Source organism: Lagopus muta, chromosome 6 (genome assembly GCF_023343835.1).
Source record: "Lagopus muta isolate bLagMut1 chromosome 6, bLagMut1 primary, whole genome shotgun sequence".
Classification (NCBI taxonomy): domain Eukaryota; kingdom Metazoa; phylum Chordata; class Aves; order Galliformes; family Phasianidae; genus Lagopus; species Lagopus muta.
The window spans coordinates 36933688-36953265 of NC_064438.1; the positions used below are offsets into that span (position 1 = coordinate 36933688).

Consider the following 19578-nt stretch of genomic DNA (forward strand, 5'->3'; position numbering starts at 1 on the left):
CTGACCTACCAGCCGCGCACTGCAATCTCCACCATGGCTGTGAGTCACAGGCTGCTCAGCTCCACGCCAGCAAACAAAGGCAGGGGAACATCCGGGACGATGCACAGGTGGGAGATGGCAGTGGCTGCTCAGGGAGTCCCTCGCCCCACCATAAACCAGGTTCTGGATGGGAATGCAGCCAGCTCCTGGAGCAATCCAGCACTGCCTGTCTCAGACTTCACCAGGAGCGTCAGGTGGCTCTTAGGGCAGGAGCTGCAACATGGCCACATGCTGACCAAGAGGTGCACATCAGTAGCTGAAGATTGAGTGCTTTGTTTCACTCACTATAGAGTATGTCGCTTACAGAATTTTGCAGCGAGAATGTTATATAACTATGACGTGTTTCTCAAGAAACTTGGCTCAACTAAGTATGGTAAACCTCACCCATTCAAAAAGTTTACTGTGTATGCAAAGGGAACCTTTCAAAACATCATCCTGCTGTGAAAAGGAATTAGAAACAGTTATAATGCTACAAGAAATATTTTTTTCTAAAAATGGCACAGGCAGTGTTATGGAATAGTATAACCAAGTACTTGTCTTACAATAAAACATGGCTGAAATGAATGCATAAAAGATTGCAATGTTTTCAAAGAGATACAGATATTCTGAATAAATTGTTTCTCCTTTGCTTACCATTCTGCAGGCAGAACTGATAGCCCTGCAACAAGAAAAAGAAGCCACTCTTCAGCAGTGCAGAAAGTTAGAAGAAGAAATCCAGAGATTGCATGTACATTACAGGTAAAATAATTAATACCAAAACAAGTCAGTGACTCATAGGGGAAATTTTCTGTATGGTGTCTGACTCTAAGTAAGGAAATAGCTTTATCAAGTAGGTATTTGTTGGAAATGTGAATACATCAATGAATCAAAGCTGCATTTCTGCTTTGTTGCTCGCCAACCACCTCTTTGAAATAGAAGTCCTTCTCTTGTAACCTAAATATTGTATTAGTTTCATCTAAGAGAAGGGGAAGGTTGCTGGCAGTTAATTCTCATAAGAATGAAAAACCTGTCTAATAATGATTCATTCGCTTAAAAATACCAGGGTAAAAGAACCAGTAGTCATAAACGCTTATTTTTTCTCTGTTTGCGCATACATGCATAACCTTTTCAACATAGATTTTAAAATAATCAGTAATTTTTAAAGCCTGTTTTCTAACTCCCAACATCATGTATGTGTTTTAATTCCTTATGTTCTGTAGCAGTACATAGAATAAGAGAAATAGCCATTCTCTCATTAATTTAGGTGGGCTGCACTGAACGTTTGCATGGATCAGTGGATGGTAATCCCTAAGGAAGAGCTCTGTGTGGTCCAGTGAAGGAGTTAGGTTGTTTTATGGAGTGATGTTGGGTTACAGCTCTCATTTCATCCTGACCTCCTATGTGAGAGGGGATACAGAGCTGCCAGCAGGTTAGAAGCAGGAGAATTGGCATCAACACAGCAGAAAATTGTGAATCTGAAGGCTGAATGTCTGTGATGAGGGATGTGGGCTGCAGAGGTAAATAATAAATGTAGTGTGAATATTACGTTCATTGGAAATAAAGGGAACTAGTTAGTTATAACTAAAAAAAAAAAAAAAAAGCAGTTGCAGAACTGTGTTTTCAGTGTTTCAGCATTTACAAGTGAAAAATACTTGGGTTTCCAGAGGTTTTTAGAGTTTCCCCTTCTCATTAAGTTTATTAAAACCTAGGAGGGAAGTTTCAAAAACAACTTCTGTTCCTAAATCTCACAGGCATTTATTTAAAACCTGTTAATAGTGAATAGAAACCCCAAGCAATTTGTGATTATTGCTTTTAATGAATTTGGTCAGCATTTAGTGTGTGCACAAATTATGGTATGATTTACCGAGCTAGAAAGAATTTATTATAGTGCCCTTATTACTCACTTAAATGGGATTTGTAGAATAATTTTAAAAGAAAAATGCAATTTTTATATTGATATTTTAGAAATAAAGACTTTGCTTGTGTTGATCTGAACATCGTAGGGGATGTTTCGTTGACTTTTGACTGTTGAGATAGTCTCAGGCTTGCTGTAATATATTTAACAAGTGCGGTAGACAGCAGCTGCAATTTAGTCTTGTAAATAACTTAAATCTCAGAAAATAATAATGGCTTGCAGGAGTCACCATTAGAATGTAGCACGTTATTATCTTTTGGCTCTTGAACAAGCAGAATTTCATTGTAAATTTGATTATGATCTTCTACAAGATTTACTTATAAGTTGTGACAGTAGTCACCTGAATATCCTTTGGGGCAAGAATGTTTTTTCATTACTTACTTATTCAAGTTGTAAGATAATTCAGAACATCAAAAATTATTTTCTCTCTTTTGTCACTGTCCTTAGGGAGTCACTGAGTAGTTCTCATACCAAATAAGACAGATGAAGAAAAGAGTATCAGACCAACATGGGATTGATCATAAAAACCATAAATAGCAAAGCAATGCATTTTCTCAGGCCATCTCAAATGAGTGAAAACTTATTCTCTGTTTCATATGTTGGCTATTTCCAACAATGGTCTTGATACCAAGTTCAGAGTAACCTTGTCTGATGAAGTAGAAACTGCTAGAAGACTGCTGGCTTGAAGAGAAGTTTTGAGAAAAATAGGAGCAGGATTTGCAAGATCCAAACCAAAATTAAAATGAAAATGAACTCTGCGGGAATACATCATGAAACACTGCTTTTCATATGAATTCTGACTTTTTTTTTTAAGAGAGACCAGGTCCCAGTACTATTACAATCTTCTTTGAAGAGAATGACAAATAAAAATGAGGGAAAAGAAAAGGTGGAGGAATCTAATTCACATAGAGAAGGGAGAGGAAGTTGGCTCACAGTAAAGTTGAGCAAGTTCACCACTTCTGTTTACTCCTCCTATATTGTTCCTATGTCATGTCTCATAAGGAAAGTTGAATTTTCTGGAAAGTAACCTGAAAACGCTTATCAGAAATGAAAATTTGCATAACAGTTAGGAACTGTGTAGAGTTTCTAGCTTACTAGGGTAATTGTTTCACCACAATGCTCTTTAAGCTAGGGATTAATGCAAATCATAGATCATCAGTGACCGAAAGAGGCTATATCCAAATAATCAGTTTTGAACTGTGTGGGAGTGTTAATCCCACTGCCACTTTCTCACATATTTCTGTTATTTGAATGTCATCATAAGTATTTCATTTGCATAGTTTTCAGTTGTGGACTACCCGTTTCTATAATCAATTTCCTTCTATTTCAATAATGCTTCAGAAGTGTACTTCTGCTACATATAAAATGCTGGCATAGACATATGCTGTTGCATACTGATTATTTTTTCACATATCAGATACAACAGCATGACTGTGAATAAGGACTATATTTCTATGTAGTGAAGTACCTATATATTTTTCCAAATTAAAAAAAAAAAAAAACAACCTAAAATACTTCACTCAAAAGCTCTGGGACTGGCAGTTTTCATAGGTAGATAATTTGAACTGATTATAAGTAGTAGAACAAAATGATGTGTCTGACTTTGAATTGGATTTAACCTCCATTACCAAGAAAGGTGAGAGAGCAAAATATAAATACAGGGCTATCTCTGCTTAAAAGTATGTTTTTGTAGGTTTCATGTTGGGGTCAGATGTAGGGTTGCTCAGTTCAGAAAAACTGTAATTTTTTGCTCCACAGCTGTGTAAGAAATGCACACTTGTGTTTACACACTTTTGAATAAAACTGCTAAAGAAAATAATGCGTATGTCCAGCAATAAGAGTTAATTAGGGCTGTAAGGTAGAATTTAGGAATGCTATTAGAAGTGTGAGTAGTTATTTCAATGATAGGTATGAGTTTCATTTGTGATTTAATCAAGCACTTAAAAGCCATATATTTACCAAGTCTAAATTCACAGGGGAGCAGGGACAGGAAGAACTTTGGAAAAAATATTTACCCAGAGGTTCCTCCAGTTTGCTGTTGAAATGTGTAAGATGCAGTAATAGCTACAGGCTGCAAGTTACAATAGGAAGAAACTTACATTTATTGCAGCAAGTTTCCTATTGAATGGGCATTTCTTTCTAACTTGCAATGTTAAAATGAAATCATAATTTGTCTCGTGAAGAATTGAAGTTTTAATAGATGGATGTCACAGTCTGGGGAGTTGCATGTAGAAGAGTAATTAGAATTGATAAGGTATAACCAGCATGAAAGAAAACTATTTGTATTTTACAATTATGTGACGATTTTCGATAATGAGATAGAAGTCAAACTTCAGTGAGATCCTTGTAATAGCGAGTAGTATGATTTGAAATACATATTTTTAGAATCAGGCATTCAGTCAGCATGGGCAGCTTCTCTTGCTACCTAACTAGTTGTATCACTTTTAAAAGTTATAAACTACTGTGAAGAGATTTAATAAGATTTCAGTACCAAAGCTGCTGGTGCTTCTGCTGCTTCAGTTAACCTAGAATTCATGGTTTAAGTAGCACAAGCAAATAGTTGAAAAAACAGTTGATTTTGCAAAGGTACGTAGATTTTTCCCACAAAGTGTGTCATAAACTGATGTGCGGGTTGATCTTTTTAGGGATGGAAATTGATAGAGTCGAAAGGGAATTGAGAGTTTTTGATTATTTCCTCAGATGAAAGACATATAAACACAAACTCAATTTTCATTTTAATTACATATTAAATCAACATATAACAGGAGAAATAGATGAAGAAGGACACTTTGCAAGGCAATATCTGCACCTCTGGGGAAAAAAAAAGGTTGTATTCTATTCTAATTCTGAATACAGTGGTGCATTCCATTCTATAGATTCCTGGCCAATGTAATGGATTATAATACTTAAATGATGCCATTTTAGAATCAAAGAATCATAGAATGGTCTGGGTTGAAAAGAACCTCAAAGATCATCTAGTTTCAAACCCCCCCCCCCCCCCCCCCCCCTCTGTTGTAGGGAGGGTTGCCAACTACTAGACCAGGCTGCCCAGAGTTACATCCAGCCTGGCCTTGAATGCCTTCAGGGATGGGGCATCCACAACTTCTCTTTAGCACTGTTCCATGCGTTCTGCAAATGGGTAGTTAGTGACATAATAATTACGATTATACTGTCTTCTTGTTCAGGTAATAAGGTCTGTTATAAGCTATAAAATATTTTACCTAACACCAGTAATCATTCTTTTGTATTCAGTATTCAGCTTCACAGTCACTGTAATGGCAAGTCAGAATACAACTGCCTATTTAGTCTCCTGTTCTCCGAATGACCCCCTGCTCAAGCCTCTTTCTTTATTTCAGCCTTATTGTTTTGCCACCTCTTTTTCAGAGATTTATCCAGGCTGTATTTATCTCATGCTTATAGGATGTGTAGCAGGAGATGGGGCTGCTCTACTGCCCAGCTTCCCAGTCCAAATGAACTGAAACCCATTCACACTGGGATGAGTGAGGCTGCAGCTGTTAGCTCAGAGGAGTGATCTCAGTTCTTCCTTTGCAGCTGAAGCAGGATACCTTGAGCACCTGCCACTGCAGCTTACCTCGAAGAACTACTCTTTTCATTGCTAGTTTTCTTCTCATTTTTTTCAGTTACATTTGTTGACTCATCTTCCTGCTCTTTTCAACCTGTCTGCTCAGTGTTATTCTGGCGCTGTAGTCTCAGTCTTAGTTGATTCAGACATCATAATGTGGCTAGCTATAGTCATTAAGAAGAGTGCTGTTTTTGAAGAGTGATTTTGGGGAGATCAGAGGAGAAGATGACAGTTGTGTTTTCAGTATTCTGTGTGCAACATTAACTTCCATTTATCCAGGAGTTTCAGACATCCATCTTCAAAAGTAAATCTTGAGCTAAGCAAATTTCCCACTTCCAAGAAGAGGAGAGGTTATTTTTTATACCAGAGATGAGATGCTTGCATGCGTTGTACAGTGAGAGACAGTATGGTATGTCTTCTTGTGAGAAGAAACCTAACTCTGCAATGTGATATGGCTCAACATACAGAAAACGTCTCTGTAAGGGAACACTAAGCCTTTGTTTGTCTTTTGTTACTACGTAAAAAAAAGCAAAGTCATGTACTACCCAAGCTATATTTTTTAGTTTATTCTCTACATAGTCCCACAGATTTCTGTGGGAGATTTGGACATTCACTGAATGACAATTTAGCTTTGTTTTTCTGTGTATGTATTCTTCCTGTTCATCGAACCAGAATTCTGAAATCGGTTGAGAATGTTGGCTTTTTTTTTTTTTCTGTATTACTTTTATCAGATTGGTTAAAATCCCACCTTCTCTGAGTGACCTGTGGGGCTTTCAGAGAATTTTAGTCAATTTGTGGGTGCAAGAGCAGGCAGCACCCAGAGGACTGTTTCACAAACTGGATCAGATAGCTGAAGAGAGGAAAGTGGATCAGTTGGCTGCTCTGCTTTGTCAAAGCAGTTATGTAAAGTGTTACCAGGGCTGCTGAGATGGCTATAACCTGCAGTGTCTAGGTGCAGGGGAGCAGACGACAGAGTCCTGCTCTGTAATCCATATGTATTTCACATTTTAATGGGTTTATTGTCCTCTTCCCTTCACCCCATCCTCAGACTTCATGTTCTCTAGCCTGCAATTGGTTATTCTTTCCTTCTGTAGTTGCTTCATTTTCTAGCAATGATTGCCAGAGAGTCTGACTTCAATAATCAGTAGATAAGGAGTTCCTTGGAAGTGTGGCAGACCAGATCGTCGTGCATACTCCAGTTAACACTTGATCATTTGCCCAGAAGAGGAATAGTAAAGAGAGACTCCAGCATGGACCATAAGCTTGGTGTTTACAGCACCTATGTGGCAGGCAGTGAAAAAGCAGAGCAGTGTCTGAACCTGTTTGGAAGGATGGTGTTTTTCTTTTTTTGCCTCCCAATGGAATATTTTAGCCATCAGCATGCTCTCTCATTCATTAAGACAAACACACACGCACGCACACAGAAAAGATTTGAAAGTTTCTGTTTTTGCCCTGACATGATTTTGAAGATTTTCCCATCACTGGGAAAAAATGTTGCAGCATGGAAAAATAATTTCCTTCTCAGCTTTCATGATTTATAAAAATGGAGAAAGAGAGGAAGCACTGCACTGCCACAGATCCCCACTGCTGGTGGAACAAGCTAGCCCATGCCATCCCTGCAGCCTGGGGTGGACGTCAAGCATTTGCTTTGCCTTATGCTGCTGTTGACTCAGGCAAGGATTGGTCTGACCTACATTTAATGAAAACTTTGCGCCTAATTTTTCCACTGGCTGGCTGTTGGCCTTCAGAGGCGCTTTGCCAATAGGAAACACTAAGCAGCAAATCTGAGGAGGAATGTGGGCAGCATGAGTATGGACTGAAGTGCTTTACATGCTCTCTGATGCAGTTTTAACTCGTACTGTGCCCTGGGCTGAGTCTGCTACTGCTTCTGTCAGTGGGTGTGTTATACTGGCAAACCTTCTCCAGGTTTTTAATTTTTTTGTGGACTGATCAGCCCCATGTTGTGCCAACAACATTAAAGCTAGAAGCACTGCACACTGGATTATGGTGTATTTCATCAGACTTGCACAGACTTCTTCCTACCTACTTCTGTGGGGTAACTTGAACTGAAACAACAATTACCTTGTCAGTTTTGCTATGATAGACTTCTTTAGATGACTTTCTGCTGTTCTCTAAGAGCACAGATTTGCTTGACAGAAAGGAATTCCTTGCCAGTGGACGCTGCCATGGTCCTGTGACTCTGTATGCACTGCGCAGCTGACTTTCTGTTAGCAGCTGTTCCTGGTTCAGGCTGATTCTCTTCCCCCTCTGTTTCACCTGGGTTCTCTGTGGTTTTCTGCTCTAACCTTCTCGGTTTTGCAGTGAGCTGAAAGTGTAAGAAGTGTAATTTTGTTCTGTACTTTTCGGAATAAGAGCATGGCTAGCGGTTTCTAGGAATTGTTTTTCAAATTTGTTAAAGCTTAATAAAGTGGAATTGCTGGAAGGAAGATTTAAAGGCTTTGGAATAACTACCTGCAAGCAACCAGCTGGTAGTTTGGAGCTAATTGTTAATACAAAATATACTACTGTAGACATACTTGTAAAAATTAGGGTATTGAGTTCAGTGAAGTTAATATCAATTCTGTGTTAATCAGAAGTATATACTTCTTTTCAAGTGTATACTTGAAAAAGAATGTTCAAAATCTACACAGAGCATTTGTAGAATGGTAAAATCTTTTCCTTCATAGAAAGGGTGTGTGACTAGAAGCTATGTGTTCTGATTGTGCAATTTAAACACTGGGTGAATATGGATGAATCACATCACTAATCAGAATCACAGAACGGTTTGGGTTGGAAGGGACCTTTAAAGACCATCTAGTCCAACTCCCTAATTTCTTCAGCTGCTTTATTTGTACGAAACAAAGTATTAACATTTTCTGTCATACTTTTAGATACGTATAGTCTATCAAAAAGTGCTCTTATTTTAAAGTCAGAGAAAGAAAACAGACACAGGATTTAAAAAATAAAATAAAAAATAAAAAAAAAAAAAAGAGAGCCTTCTTTGAAGCAAGAAATACAGAAAAGTTGTGTAGTCGGAGCTGTTTGGAAGACAAATTTTCCCATGAAAAGTTTAAAAGAAAATCTAAAACTACAACAAAGAGAATTCAACTTACCCTGCAAATGGTGTATTAAAGGGAATTTCTTTCGTTATAAATATGGTATTTAGGAATAAAGTCATAACATTGTCAGAAGGACTTTAAATGCCATTTATTTTCTGTTGATTTTTCACATGACATGTTTTTATGCTAAAATTTCAATTCAGTGGGAAAAAAAGATTATTTTGACTTGTGTTCTGGTTCAGTTCTCTTCTGTTGAAGAACTGAAAGAAAATAGCATTTGAAGTTGAAATCTGAAGGTGAAAGGAAAACTTTCTCTCAGAAATTTGCCACAGGAAGCCAACATATTTTTTTCACTGGAATTTACCTCTTCCAATAGAAAAACATTTGTTTGTTGAGAAGACTTTCCACATGAAAAATTTTTAGGCAGTGCTAGACATAACATTACTTCTTGGGCTTAGCCCTGCTCCCAGTTGAGTCAGTGGAAAACTTCATTTAGGAAACAAGTCAGAATTCAGGTGTGAAAAGAAATGTTCTCTCTGCCTGTTGCAGAATGTAAGCTACAGGACTGCTTACCTGCAATGCTGAGAGCAAGATAGTGTTTCTATTCAGCTGGGGGTTTTTTGTTTTTTTTTTTTGTTTAGTTTTTTGAAAGTTAGAGGCTTTGTTAAGCTGCTACAAGCTTATCTTGCTGATGCCTCTCCCTGGAAGGTGTCCAATTTTATACTCCATCCACAAGCTGCTTTGCTAACTAATGAGACCGGGGTCTGTGCTTAGGAAGTGGAAGGCTTTTAATATTGTGTTCAAAATTACGTAATGCTGTGTTGCTCCTCCAGTACAGATAATTCTTCCAGCACAGGTGTGATGGTTGTCGTTTTTAATTGTAGAAATAGGAATGGACTTGATGATTTCCATCAGTTTTCCAGTAAAGAAATGGCACTGCTGTGATTTGCACAATTGTAAGCCTTTGAAATATTTGAATAAAATACAATATATTCGTAATGCTTTTCAATTCAAAGCTGAAGTTCATACTGTCATGAGAGGAAGAAAAAGTGTCCCAGAACACACTGATAGCTTTTTCCACCACCATCAAGAACATATGTATGCAGTGGTGCAGCATCACTGTCTCCTGGCAGAGGGGCTGTGAGCTAGACAAGAAGAGCCACACAAGGGCAAGGAGGAAGTTAGGCCAAGCATACAGTCAACTTCCAAGTGACTTTACATTTCCTTCCCAACTGGAGACACTTCATATCTTGTTTTTATCTTCCCTTCACCTATACTATACCAATGATTCAGATTGGACATGACCACCCAGAAATGTACTCACTGGCAACACAGATCAGATGGTTAGCAGTGACACAGAAGCAGCAACAAGCACTAACAGGTGAGACTATTAACTGCTAAAGGAGAACGTCTTGTCATACTGCAGCCTGAAAAATCCCAGCAATGAGCACATAGGCTCTGCTCTCCCATCTGCAGTTGAAAACTTTGCTGCCTTTAGCTAACATAATTGAACTTTATTTTGAAGTTGCAGTGGGTTTGAAAGCCTGTTTGGGGATCACAAAGAATTTTTTTTCACTGCACCCTCGGGCTTGATAGGGGTTTTGTTTCTTAATTTCCCATTCTTCAGTAACTGAAACAAAGCCTCTATCAAGCTTGAGGGCGCAGTGAATAAAGCTAGCACGAGGGCTACTGAAGTGAGACATACAGTATTGCAGTATGTGGTAACACCATGTTCTTTTGGTACCTGGTGACTTGTGTCATAAGGGAGTAAAAGAATCTAATCTCAGCATGTCCTGTAATCTCAAGGTGCAAACCAATGGGACTGCTTATAATTAAATCAAATGAAGTCATGGACTGCCGCACAGAATATATCTCTGTGTCTGTTCTGTCTTCAGGAGAGGCATTTTTATGCGGTCTTACCACATACCAGTTCTTAGGGATGCTGCTTTCATATTTGTAAGAAATTTCTTGGCTCTGATAATTTCAACATTTTTGTTTTATGCTTGATGTTTTTGCTTCTGAGCTTGTGGAGTCCACAGCATGTATCTGTGGTAGACACTAGTATGAAAAAATTGGTCACCACAAAGTAGGCTATGAGGTGCCCAGATTGTTTTAAGAATTTTATAGGAAATAATTAGGGTAACTGTGCAATATGTTTGCAGATACTATCATGAAAATTGTAACTGTAAAGGATCTCTCTCTTCCCATGTAAATTTGTATTCAGTGCTGGCCAGACTAGACTACTGTGTGAAAATATTATCTGCCCAAAAGCCAAGACACTACTGTAAATATAGTAGTTTATTTGGGATATGTTTGCTTCCCTTCTGTATATTTTTTTCAAAACAAAGGAGGAAAGTAGTGAAAAAAGAAAGAGTGCTTGTATGTGATTTTTTTTTATCATTTTTATCAACCTTTTTATTCCATTTACCTTCATTTTGTTCTTTGAAAGTAACATAGAAAGAAGTGTCGGGTAGAAACAAAGAGAGCTCACAGTTGGATTTTACTGTTACAAGATAGGAGATGACAATAGTATCTTTTTAGTGTATCTGTTATCTGTGGTATCATTAAACTGAATGATGTGCTAAATAATAAAAGCAGCCTTATCACATCACAAGGCCTTGAATTGTATCTCAAAGTTGCATTGCCTATGGATTCCGTTTGGCTTTCAGAAAGGGTTTGGAGTCAGAAGAAGCTGCAGTTCAGAGTGTATTTCTGCAATCAAAGCTCTTTAGACAGATGGCTGCTAGCACTCCAAAATGATTAAAATATGTTCCAAGCAACATCAGTCTGTGGGCTTGGGGACCCAACCTTTCATTAGTCAATAAAGGGTCTTGAGTTCTTGAAAATGAAATCTTTAAAAGCTAATAAGGCTGCTGGTTTGCTCTGAGCTGTTTCTTTGGATTTGCAGTTGTAGATTGGACTTGGGCCAGTATCTATTCAATAATACAAGGCTTTAAAAAAAATCCAGTTACAAGAGGCCTCCCAGCAGATCTGTGTTTTAAATAGTGGGGCCAAAATTTTTGGTGTTGAATACATAAGCTCAGGCTCCTGAGTTTGCATTTAGGAAGCTGGGAAGGGACCTGCGAGTACCACCTTGGACAGCCAGTCACTTACTGGATTAAATGACACCACCAATGCTTGGCCATTTGGACCTGTTCTATTTTATTTGTAAAAACATTGTGAGCTGGTCTAGCATTGTCTCCAGGATACCTTCAGCATGCCATAACCAAGATACTAACTCATTAAGCAAATTTTCTACTGCTTCTAGAAGTCAGTAATATTATTTACAGCATCCCTGAGTCTTGTCAGTGCTTGTAAATTATGAATGTGCCGTAGGTGGTTTGGTGCTTTGGTGCAATCAGGTTTTTTCTATTGTCTGCAGCAGGGTTATGAGAGAGAGCAACTGGGGGCTTGTGCAAACGCAAAGTGTCTGTAGCCTCTGCATATGTATGTCAGGGCAGTAGCAATAAATGTCTGTTCAATAAGGTATTAACAAGTCCAAGCCTTCTGTTTCTTTTTTTTTCTCTCTCCAATAAAGACCCCTCTCACAATTTGTAAACTTCTGAACTTAAAGTGCTTTTGTCTCATAAACTCTTTCTACATGAAAATCTGAATATACGCTCCTTTTCCCAATCTCTCAAAAATCCGTCAAGATTTAGCCCACTGCTAGCTAAAAGAGGATTTTTTTTTTGTCAGTTTTTACATACACCAACGGAAGCAAAGCAAGTCTCAGTGATCTCATTAGCTTCAGTGTGATCCCATTAGTCAGATTGTTCAGCATGTCTTTTTTCACCTTGGGAACAGTTCTCACATTCCTTTTGTCAGTACTTGATGGGGCCGGTGACTGAAGTTCTACCCCCAGACACACCACAGCTACTCGGAGAATGTCCTACTCCATTTTACGTTCCCATAGTCTCTCTCTGAAGGTTTTTCTCTGCTTCAGCATTAACAGCCAGTGATTATTTTTTCTTGTTTTAAGTACAGGCAAAGTGTTACTGTTTTTGTAAGCATACAGCAGATTTTGGATTCTGATAATTTTATCAGGCTGCTATTTTTCTTCCATTTGTTGTAAAATACTTGCTTTGTGTTTCCCAAAGGTTTTGCCCATCAAAACAATCCCATCATACATACTCAGAAATAACTTCTGAACTGAGTCATTTTCTTGCTGGAAAACATACAGTTGTAGGAATAGTTTTTTCTTCTTCGAAATTTGTATGAACTTTTTTTTTTCCAACAAAACTAAGAGGTTGTTTTTCCTGTAGTGTTCTGTAGGTCGCAGAAGACAAGAGAACGTACTAAAAGCTCTTTCTCTTGATGTCTCCCTTTCTGGAATTCCTTAAAAACAGATATATTTACCCTGGACTCTCTTACAGTATTTCGTGTTCTGGTGTGGTCCTGGATACTTTCTATTATTGTTTGATTGTGCTTCCTAAAATTTACAGAGTTGACCTAACCACTTAAACAAGTCAGATCTTCTGAAGAAGGTGGTGCACAAAGTCTTCTTAAAAAAATATATATTTTTTTGAGGTTTGATAGATCCTGAAGAACTAGGAAAGGAGACTAAAAAGAAGAGATTCATAGTGTATTGGGAGAAGACAGTTCATTTTCCTGTGTAGAAATTGTCTCTCATTTATACATAGGTCACTCCAAAAAAGCAATGCCTCTTATTTCTTTCCATAGAAATTGCAGCATTTTTGCCAGCAATAAACAAGAGCCTGCATGCCGCACTCGTAAAAATCTTCATCGGTGTATGGATTCTTCATGGCTTGGCTTTCATGCCACTGTCACCGCAGCTGAAATGCACCACCCACCACCTCAATGCACTTACATTCGTTGTTTGGTCTCCAGAAATGTTCAGCAAGTGTCAATGAATGTCAACAGGTGCCATGTTTTTTGCATGGAGGAATTCAGTGGCACACCTTTGCTTCATGTCTAATGCCATTTTGTCAGGTTGCCCCTCCGCTGCCATCTGTCACACAACAACAACAAAATGTAATGGAATATTGGTGGAACGGTTCAACCTTTACTGCCATACCACCACCTCTGACATTGTGGACCAACAAAATAAAATAGGAGGCATTACTTTTGGAGCAGGCCTTATATCTCCTGGGTCTGCACATCTTATTTGTCACTTTTTCCTGTACTCCAGGGAATCATATGAACCCTTGTATTAAGCAAACCAGCATCCCGCATAGTCTGTGACACTTTTGGATCATTTTCCAGAGCCCTACAGGATCTGTTTCCAAATACAAGGTAATGAGAAAATGCCTCAGAGTGCTCCATGTGCATACATACTCAGGCCTGAGAATTCCAGGAACTGAGCAGGATGTCCAGAGTGACATGAGTCTGGAGTAGTGGGTGATTTTTACATGCTGCCAAAATTTTTGGGGGGGATTCTACTTTGAGTTTTGGGATTTAGCATTGTTTTCATCTGGACCTGCAAGTCCTGAAACCTGTAAATATCAAATCCTAAAAGTCTCCATTTGGGGAGTGAAAGTGAAGGGCCTCTTTTGGAATGTTTTTTCTTTGCCTCTCGATTACCCTAGCTGTAAGATGTGAATAGTGCTACTCATACTTTTTTGGAAAATACATCAATTTAAGTTTTCTTTATTAGATTCTGCTAAAAGTTAAGTGAGGGAAACCTAAATTTATCACAGTAGCTATTGTATTCCAGCAGTCCTTCTAAAATGCAAGTACAGAACTGCCTTTTCCAGACAAACGATATACTGTGAGTGCCTCATTAATACATCTAATGTTTAATGACCAACTGTTTCTCCTGCTTCCTCTAAATTACTGTGAAGTTACTATTCCAAGGAGAGAAAGTAGCTTTTTATTCTGGAGAAGACTGTGGCATTCATTGCTTCGAGTAAAAATGTGATCTCAAATAGTTCATAATATTTCCTCTACTAAAAGGCAGAAAGTACTTGAAATCCTTTGAAATGATGCTGCAAGGCAGAAAAATATATCTGCTTTCTAGATAGGTGAATGCAGTTGTATTATTTCACATTTAAGGATCTTTTTGGTGAAATCAATGAATATATGTACATAACTTTGCTTTAGAAGGGTTGCAGAGTTCCTTCTTTCTGTTTGTAACACTGCAGCTCTTTATGAAAAAAAAAAAAAAAAAAAAAAACTGGTTTAGCAAAGGAGGTGTTGAGCCTGCCAAAGTTGATGGAGTTGAATTTGGATAGCCATTTAGTGTGGGACAGCTAGACAGGAACAGAGAAGCATGTAAAATGAGTAGATTGCTGCAGATTTATGCTTGCCAGAACGTAACAGGTAAACTGTGAATTTAAAGATCCTGAGTTTGCAAACTTATATTAAAACACGCCTCTGAAAAAAGGTTGAGAAGATGTTGGTATAATGATAATCCTTCCAAACATTATCCAGAAGGAAGGTTACAGTAATGTAAAATACTTCAAAATGATTTTTGCTCAACTAATGCTTCAATAATGGACGTTAATACTGTTGACTTTATTCGTGGATTGAATGCAGGCAATTTAGACAATAGATAGTATCAGGTGCTAATAGATCAAACGTAATTACTCTTGATGAAATAATTTTACACAGCTTAACAAAATCGTTTCAATTATTTATTCATTGTAAAAGAAAACATTGAGTAAAAGTGGAAATACTAAGCTTTCTCCTGTAGGGGCATTGTATGCATCTCTGAGTCATAGTTTCTTCATAGCAACCTTTCCTCTACCACAACTTCCTGTGCAAGTTATTACAATACTTTTTGCATAAGATAGGTCATGTGAAGTTCAGCTGTAGGTGGGGCCACTGTAGGAGATTGGGGGACAGTCTTAATAGATCCGTTTCATTAATTAAGTCATGCATTTTTTTATTAACAAAACCTGTATGTCAGGTTTAGCCAGCTGGGAACCATTCTTACGGTTGTTATCTTTGTCAGAAGGAATATTGTGAAAATAAGGAATTACTGTACAGGCTTTAACTCCTGATTAAACAGAGGAATGACATCCTCTCATCCACAGTCCATGAGAAAATAACTTAGAGGCATATCATAGGTTTGATTCAGATGCTGTGGTCTTATGTATCTCATTAAGGTAAAAATTGTGTACTATGCATTCACAATTTATCGTGAAGGGTTTGTTTCATACCTATTCTGTGGTCACTGAGGTAAGCTCAAAAAAAATTTTAGGCCAAAATTTCAGATATCTAGATTACTTGTGTAATTCTTGCTTGCTTGTTTGTTTTTGTTTTGTTTTTTGTGGTTGTTGGTTTTCCATTTGTTTGTTTCATTAGCTATTGAAGAAACTGCAACCTACACCTCTTTTTGAATGTAAAAAGCAATATTTTCTTGTATTCTTCCTCTTCTAGTGTTCTATTTCTGTACATCAGAGAAAGGTGGAAGATTTTCAGGAAGTATTTTGTAATAGATGTGGAGAATGCTGTAGGCACCTAATGTTGGCCTCAGCCTTTAGCTTCTTGATACAATTAATTCAAGTCTTTCTTCACAGGGCTACATCGTAGTCCTCAACAGAAAATGTACAAATGACTTCCACTGTCACTGAAGAGAATTGAACTGGTGGGAGGACTCACCAGGGAGGAGTGCTGTGAATTTATCCCTCACTTGTGCCTTACACAAAAGGAGTGGGGAGAAGGATAGGTAATACTGTTCACATTGTTTTTTTTCCTTGTCCTTCTGAGCTAGACAGGATCTTTATTTTATCTAGGTTTGTCTAATTAATTGCAATCTATTTATTTCAGTCAGATTCTGTAAGATTCTAGAGTCTGAGCCTAATGTCAATTGGATGAGTTACAGAATTACCTGTTCTTCCATTTAGCTCTTTTTCCTTATCATCTTTAACCAAAAGAGTCATATACTTCTACTGTGTGACAGTAAAACAAAAACTACTGTCTTTGAGATGTAAGAATTTAGTTCTCTTTCTTGAGCAGTTCACTGCTCCTGTCAGAGAAGAACAGGCTACTCAATGTACATGTATTAGTATAGTGTATTATCTTGTCCTGTCCAAAAAAATGAAAATATGAATCAAATATTGTTGAATTCAGTACTGGCTAGATTTCACAAGAACTTTCATACTCATTCATTTTCCTTGTCAGGTCCTGAGAAAATAATTAGATCTTTGGTTTAGTGCAGCCAATTTGTTTCCTGCTACAATTATTCACTTTTACCTGCTGGCTATGGAGAAATTATATGCTGGCAAAAAGAAAAAGCTGCTGTTTTTCTCATGAACTTCTGCCTCATGAAGTTACCACTGGTGTTTTCTTCTTTGCTCAGACTGAGTTAAAGGACACAGAAATGTTACTCTTTCACAGATTTCATTTCAATAGCCCAGTGGTTAAAACTCATGAGGATAGAAGAAGAGAGAAGTGAGGAAGCAGATTTAAGAGTTCTAGGATAAAGAAATCAACTCAGCATCACTTTTTAGTATCTTTCCAACCCTTACCCTTTTGAGCTTCCTCTTCAATGATCATTCTCTAGTAGCATCCAGTCTCATCCCTCACATTTCAATAAGAGTGATACTGTTCAGCTTCCCTCTGATGTGCCCTTCCTGCCAATGGTCCTTTCACCTAGGAGGATGCAAGAGACATCCTTGGGTAACACAGTTTTGGGGCTCACAGCAGAGGGGAGACTGCTGTCACTGCTCACACCTTGTGGTAGCGCTGGCTGCTTAAGCCACAACAGGAAGGCAGGAACTGCCTCCTTGTGAGAAGCTGCAGAGATTCCTCTGTGCAGGTCCCAAACCTGGATCTGTCTCCTAAGGTTAACCAGACTGATGTGCATTGCCAACATGCACATAGTATTAATTACCTCTTTTGTATCTTCCCATGAATACTGTAAATCTGTGCTGAGACTTCAACCAAGATTAAGGCATCAGGTTTCTAAATGTGGCACGCATATGTAACAGGAAGCAATCCTGGGCCCACAAGCTTAGAATTTAACTAGGAGAAGTGGTGAGGGAAAGGCACTTAACTTCCAGTTTCAACATGGCAGACTGAGGTGAGCATGTTGTGACTTGTTCTGTGCCACACAGAAGACATGAAACAGAAGAGGGAACTCAAGACAGAGCTCTGATCTCCAATCTACTAAATCATTCCACAGCATGTGTCCTTGTTTTGTACTAGGGAGAATGGCCCAGACAAGCCTGCCCCATCACCCCAGTAAGCACTGGTACAATAGAGAAGCAGACTTCCCCGGTATTAAATTTCTCAGGCGTTCCCTTTATCATTTAAACCATCGTTTTAACTGCCTTGTTTCATAGTTCTCAACTGCCCAAGGAGATATATGATTTATATATGAACAAGGTTTGGCAGCTGCAGCTAGGCAAGGCATGGCTTACTGAGTAGCGATACACTGCTGTTATGTCATTTATGTGGCATTCAGGAGGCAACTTGCTAGGTGTATTTCTACACTGCTTTCCCCAAGTGAATCTCATTTTTGTAGAGGAGAAGCTGCAATAGCTTTAAGGTAGACACCAGTCAGTGCCAGTCTGGATGAAGGCTCTCAGCATGCAGCACCAGATCCCTGGTGACTCAGCAGCCATTTCAGAAAGGTGTAAGTACCAAGAGAGTGAGGAAGCCATGTGCTGGGCACAGTCATGTAGAGTTCATTGGCATACTTCATTTCCTGGCACATTGGTTCCCACAGCCAGGCATGTGTTGGAGCACAGAACATTTTGTTCCTCTATGTTCAGAGTTGCTTCATGTTTTTCAGTAACTCTAGTAAGAAAAATCAGGCAAAACTGTTTAAATACACTATTTTTCTGGGGCAGGAGGAAAGTATACTCAGAACAAAAAGAAAAACAAACAAGCAAAAGCACACGTTTATTTAATTTTTTAAAAATGACATTCAAAGATCATTCGCCAAAAAAGTAATGATAAGAGGACAAACCCTTTCCTGGGTCAGTTACAGTGAGAGTTTCTAGCTTTAGGGCTACTCAGCTCATCCATTAGATCATCACTCTCTCAAATTCCAAATGTGTTTAGTTATTCCATCTTTGAAACACGTTTCCATTCTTTTTATTTCTTTTAATTGCCTTCTCCTGGAGAGACACTTCTCTTCCATCTACTCAGCTGGATGTTCCTGGCTATGCTGGAAGGCAGGACTGGCTTTCTGCCCTGTGTCCGAAACAGACTTGCCTCTTAGTTTTCTGGTTCAGTGGGGGAGTTAAGCCATGTGATCACAATAGCAAATCAGGACAGCCATAAAATTCACAATCATGTATTATTTATAAAGATAACATTGTATTAAATACAGATATTTCCTATGGTTATTAGTAACAGGTTCTCTTCAGCTGGTCATTTCTGGATGGTACCATGCACTTTACTTCAGATTGATTTATTTGCTTTTATGATTTTAATTAATACTGTTTTCATCAGAGACAAGTAGTATTGATTTGAAAACTCCTAGCTGTCCAATTTATCTGTGCCAGCATTAGGGAATTATTATTCTGATCTTTTTTTTGAAAATCCATTGAATAGCATCATAGGCACTAACGAGGCCATTTAAACACTGGGGAAAATAATAGTGCTTATACTTCTGGGAAAACATTTATGGTGATTCACATTTTGGAAGCTGAAATGCTATCAATGTTTTATTCCCATATTATTTTCCAAGAAAAAGCTTGGATCCAATGCTGAATCAGTTTCTTCAAAATACTTATGCTCATAGTGGAGTTGAATCACGCAGAAAAGTCTGGAAGACGGTGCTGGTAGAGGGGATCAGGAGACTTCTCTGTGCTGGGACATTAGGCATGGAGTAATCCTATCTAAGTCCCCTGGGAGACATTTGGACCCTCCCTGGCTGGGGCAGAGGGGTACGTACACACATTAGGTGCTAAACTATCAGGATGAAAGTGCTTATCTATTATCTGGACAAGCTGCTCTGCACAGAAAAATACAAAATGGAAAAAACACCTAATAAAACTCATTAGCTGAGTCTGTATCTACTTCAAGATGGGAATATTCACTTTAGAGGAATGAAAAGTCTCTGAATCTTGTTGTAACAATCTTAAAAA

General features: G+C 38.3%; 1 protein-coding gene across 23 annotated transcripts in view; it reads left to right on the forward strand.

Moving 5' to 3' along the window:
• The window catches only part of MIPOL1 (mirror-image polydactyly 1), a 176240-nt gene that overhangs the window by 123241 nt on the left and 33421 nt on the right, over positions 1-19578 (forward strand). For all 23 annotated transcript variants that reach the window (XM_048950008.1, XM_048950006.1, XM_048950005.1 and 20 more), the window contains one exon: positions 683-777. In XM_048950008.1, coding sequence (XP_048805965.1) covers positions 683-777 — 95 coding nt within the window. The remainder of the gene's footprint in view (positions 1-682; positions 778-19578) is intronic.